Source organism: Homarus americanus, unplaced genomic scaffold (genome assembly GCF_018991925.1).
Source record: "Homarus americanus isolate GMGI-L3 unplaced genomic scaffold, GMGI_Hamer_2.0 scaffold32929, whole genome shotgun sequence".
In the NCBI taxonomy this organism is placed as follows: Eukaryota; Metazoa; Arthropoda; class Malacostraca; order Decapoda; family Nephropidae; genus Homarus; species Homarus americanus.
The window spans coordinates 4,604,362-4,609,163 of NW_024737097.1; the positions used below are offsets into that span (position 1 = coordinate 4,604,362).

The 4,802-nt window shown below is 47.3% G+C and overlaps 1 protein-coding gene across 1 annotated transcript; it reads right to left on the minus strand.

Annotated features, from left to right (window-relative positions):
* Positions 1–654: 654 nt before the first annotated feature.
* LOC121873091 (pro-resilin-like) lies at positions 655–1,782 on the minus strand. The gene is made up of 2 exons (XM_042376401.1): positions 1,689–1,782; positions 655–1,570 (listed from the first exon to the last, which is right to left on the minus strand). The coding sequence occupies exons 1-2, from the start codon at positions 1,708–1,710 to the stop codon at positions 849–851; spliced, it is 744 nt and encodes a 247-aa protein (XP_042232335.1). The 5' UTR covers positions 1,711–1,782; the 3' UTR covers positions 655–848.
* Between the last annotated feature and the right edge of the window lie 3,020 nt (positions 1,783–4,802).

Here is a 4,802-nt window from a genome sequence, read left to right on the forward strand (position 1 = left end):
TCATGGAGTTAAATAAATAGTCAATGCTACAGTGTAATTGTCTTATCATTTAGGTTCCTAACCTGTCTAGCGTCGACCTGGTCTATCTTATATTGTATCTTGTATATTGTATCAATCAATCAATCAGAGTACCATCCTCATATCTGGAGTTTGGCGACCACAGTCTTCCACTCTAAACGTTCTTGGGCTGTTTTACCAATTATCTAAGGTTTTGTATCTCCCTTGGGGCACACTTTTTAATTTAATTCATCCATCCTATTCTCTACCTTCCCCTGGCCCTCCTACCCTCAACTATGTCCATTAATATTTCTATATTATTCCCTCATTTCAAATTATATGACCAAAGTATCTCATTTCTCTTTTCCTGTAGATTTCAAGTATTTATCTTGAAATTTGTGCTAATTTTAGTACTTCTTCATTAGTTTTTCTATCAGTGTAGCTTATCATTAGCATTCACCTGTAACACCACATTTCAAAGGCTTCCAACCTCTTTCTGGTGTCTGCTGAAAGTGTCCAAGCTTCTGACTCATATATCAGTCCTTGCCATATAATGACTTTTCACTTATTCAGTTCCCTGTTGCATACCACACTTTTCATTTTAGGACTTAAAAGTTCTCGATTCACACAAGAAGGATACAAAGAAGTAAAAAAATATGATCATTAGAAATTTTATTAAGTAAAATATGATGAAGAAAACTTTCATTGGTAAACCACACTGATAATAAATTATAAATATATACAAAGATGGGAGTCCAGTAAACTCTTGGATCATGGTTGAGTGGATGCGGGAATCATTTTACCAGAGAGACAGTCGAGTGAGAGAAGACAAGTGTCAAGTTATAAACATCTTAAAATGGAGTTCCATAGGAAGTAGGTGGAGGAACTGGAGGTCCATAACCGTTGCTGGCACCATTACCATTCCCACCGTTACTGTTTGCTCCATAGCCGTTACCGTTGACAGCATTTCCGTTTCTTCCGTTACCATTTGAACTATAGCGGTTGCCATTACCATTGCCTACCTTCCCGTTACCGTTAGGGCCATAACGATTACCATTACCGTTGGTGGAGGGACCATAACCACCGTAGGGGACGACGCCGATGAGCTCATTGACGGAGTAGAAGTTCTCAGCCTCAGAGCAGTCCACGTTGAACCACCAGTCACACACCAGGTACTGCTGGTTGAAGATGGTACCGTTGGGACAGAGGAAGGAGTCCTGCTGGCGTCTGCGGGCGCGGTCCTGGCAAATGTGGAACACCTGGCAGCCGGCTTCAGAGGCGGTATCAGCGTAATAGCCTTGCACCGCCTGGTCATCACAGGAGAAGTCAGTGTTTGGTGGAGAAGCCAGAATGGGGTAGTCTTCACCAGGGAAGCCACCACCAGGGATGCTCTCCAGCAGAGCAGCAATTTCATCTTGTCCATAACCACTTGGGGGGCCATACCTGTTACTTGGGGGAGCTTCGTATCCGTTGCTTGGGGCTCCATTTAAGGCACCAAACCCGTTACTGAAACCTCCAAGAGGGGCTCTGTAGTTGCTAGACGGCCTGTCAGCGGCAGATACACTGATCAGTGCTGTAAAAGATAGATACATTTGATAAAATACCATAAAGATCAAAATATCTGTGATTACAACTTCATTATTTTTTTAAGGTCCGTTTACAGTATATTCACTGATAACTGTTATACTGACCCATCAGCAGAATAATCTTCATGGTTTTAATTCAAGAGAAAGATGAATAATATAGAGAAGTAAAGGGCAGAGTCAGCCAGAGGAAGGTGCTGCTGGAAGATGATGGTGGACTGTGAGTTTCACTGGCCTTTATACCCGTTCCTTCACCAAGCTCCTCCCACCCACCTTGAACTCATCCTTTACCTCGTCCGCCCATCTTCCTCTTACTCTCGCTCGATTACTAGATTTCAGGTCATTCTACTGGAAGAATTTGTTTAAGAATGCAGAGCTCTATTATGTACAGACAAATGCGTGACATATCATACTAAACTTTAACAAACTTTTATATTCATTGAAGTTAATTGAAGTTAGTAGAAATGAACGACAACTCAACGTCCAGTGTACAGTATAGATTTTGTTTAAAGAGAAACATACATACACACATTATATATATATATATATATATATATATATATATATATATATATATATATATATATATATATATATATATATTTAAATTTGACAGAGTAGGAAGGAGAGGGGGCGGTGTAGCAGTGTATATCAGGGTGTCATTAAAAAGCTGCAATAAATCAAACATTAAAACAAATAGCGACAATGAAAGTATTTGGGTAGAGATTGGTGAGGGCAATGAGTCCGTAGTCATTCAGAAGACCTCTCAACAAGACCTCCTGCTGGACCCGGAACTGTGAAGACCGCCCTCTCTCTTGTACCATTGTTGGCCATCTTCCCGGACCGGACCACCCACGACCGTCATCGTCCACAACAACTCACGAGCGTTCTCGGTTTATCGAGCATTAGCTTGCCCTCCCCACTGGTGGTGTGAGTGACCCACACTTCAGCTGGAGAGCAGTTATAGCGCGATATTCCCGGCGTGGTTTGAGCTCTTTTCCTTCTACTACTATTTTTCCTTTTTCGCTCTGGCCTAGGGACCTGCACCCTCAAAAGTGTATTCGTCCTGCGGTCCCCCCTGTAACTGTTCACCTCCCTCCCAGGAGATTGTGAACACGAAAGGGGGTTGGAGCAAAACCCATCCCAGCCGAGTCTTTCCAGGAAAACCGTGATCGTGCGGGTCCACCTGGAAAGAGGGTAGCAATCCTTATCCTTCCCAAATAGGCACACTTAGCTCACGTCTATAAGTGAGCAGTCACATACACTAGGAAGTAGGCTTCCCCAACGGGGCTCCGGGAGAGAAGCTCAGGAACCACTCTACGACCACCAGCCAGTGGGGAGTGCTGAAATTCCTCTGCTATTTACTCAACCGGAATAGGTAGGATCTAAAAAAAAAAAAAAAAAACGGTTATGGAGCGCGTACGCCCTCCTAACCGCGACCCCCGCCTGAACCGCCAACCTGACGACCCGAACTACGACAGGCTCCGCACAGAGAAAGCGGACCAGTTACGCGCCTTCAATGAAGCCCTGAAAAGTAGGAACACTGCCACCACCTCCAACAACTCCACCACCACTGCTACCGCCACTGAGGACAACTGGACGAAGGTAGAAAACAAGAAACGCCGACGTGCTTTTTCGGGAAACGAATGCCGTCAAGCAGCCCAAAAGGCACCCATCACCACCACCAGCTCACCTCCAACGACACTGCCAAAATTCCGGATCACGAAAACGGACACAAAAACCACATATGCCGCCATCACAGAGATGGAAAAGCTAAATCCACTGGCCAAGTTCTCAGTGCGGCCCAACCTAAAGGGGGAGATGATCGTTCACCCCAAAGACAAGGACTCCGCCACCACCCTCGACACTTACCTGCAAAACACCACCACCGTTGCATCAACCAAGCTAGACCCCGCCCAGAAACTGATGAAGTCGGTAGTCCTCCGGTACCCAAAGGAACTACCTCTCGAACCCCTGGAGAACCACCCGAAGATCTTAAAAGCCGAGAGATGCTCTCCCCTGTCCGACAAGACGGCCACCACGAAACAAGTGCTCATAACGCACTACGGCTCACCCCCCAGCACCATAGACCTCAAAACCTGGGGGATCTACGAAGTGAGGCCCTTCGTCCCAGAGCCCCTGCGGTGCTTCAGATGCCAGAAATACGGGCACCATCAGACAAGGTGCACGTACAAGGAAATCTGCGCAGTCTGCGCACAGAAGCACGGCACACACTCCTGCCTCACCAAGTTGAAAAATGGGGAAAAAATTGCCCCCAAGTGTGCCAACTGCGGGGGCAAACACCACGCCTGGAATCCTGGATGCTCCGAGAGAACAAAGAGGGTCCAGGCAAACCGACCAGCAGCAAGACCGGCCCCCACCGCCTACACACCAGCCCCACCAAGTACCTTCGTGTGGGGAACCCAAAGGCCAAAACAACAAAGACAACCTCCTCAGCCGGTCAACACCCAAAGTGCAGCCCAGTTTCCTGGCCTCACTACGGCCACACCTCAGCCACCCAAGCAGCAGACAACGACAACCACGAGAAAGACAAAAGAAGCACACACCAAGGCACCAGAAGGAATGATACACGTATCAGACCTAGCCAAGGTACTGACAACCTTCGCGGAGGGCCTAGCCGGACTACTGGGCCACAAGATCCAACCCACACAGCTCCAAACACTCATGGGGAGCGTCCTCGGGCAAGTCGCCACAGCTCCAGCCACCTCAGTGGAGGAAGCCACGCCGGTCCTCACACGAGTGACAGCCGAGGTACACTCTACACCGAAGAAGGCCACCAGAGAACCCAAGATACCGACAGCTCCCAGAAAGAAACTGGACGTTTCAACTCCCCTGAACCGAACCACGGCCCAGAAGGCAAAAACCACAGAACACGAAGATATGAACCTGATCCAGTTGGAATCGAACTTGGACATCTCCATCGAGGACCACCAGAAGTCCCCGATGAAACAGTGGTGGAAAACATCAGCACCCTGAACATCCTAACATGGAATGCTCAGGGCATCAAAAACAAGAAACACCTCCTACAAGAAGCAGCAGCCAAGGACGAGCTTGACATCATACTGCTACAAGAAACACTTCTACAAGAACACCACTGTTTCAAATTCAGTGGTTACAAGACATACAGGAGGCATTTCACGCAGGCGTCAACAAGAGGATGTATGATCTTGGTCAAGTCAAGCATACCCTCCGCCGATGTCA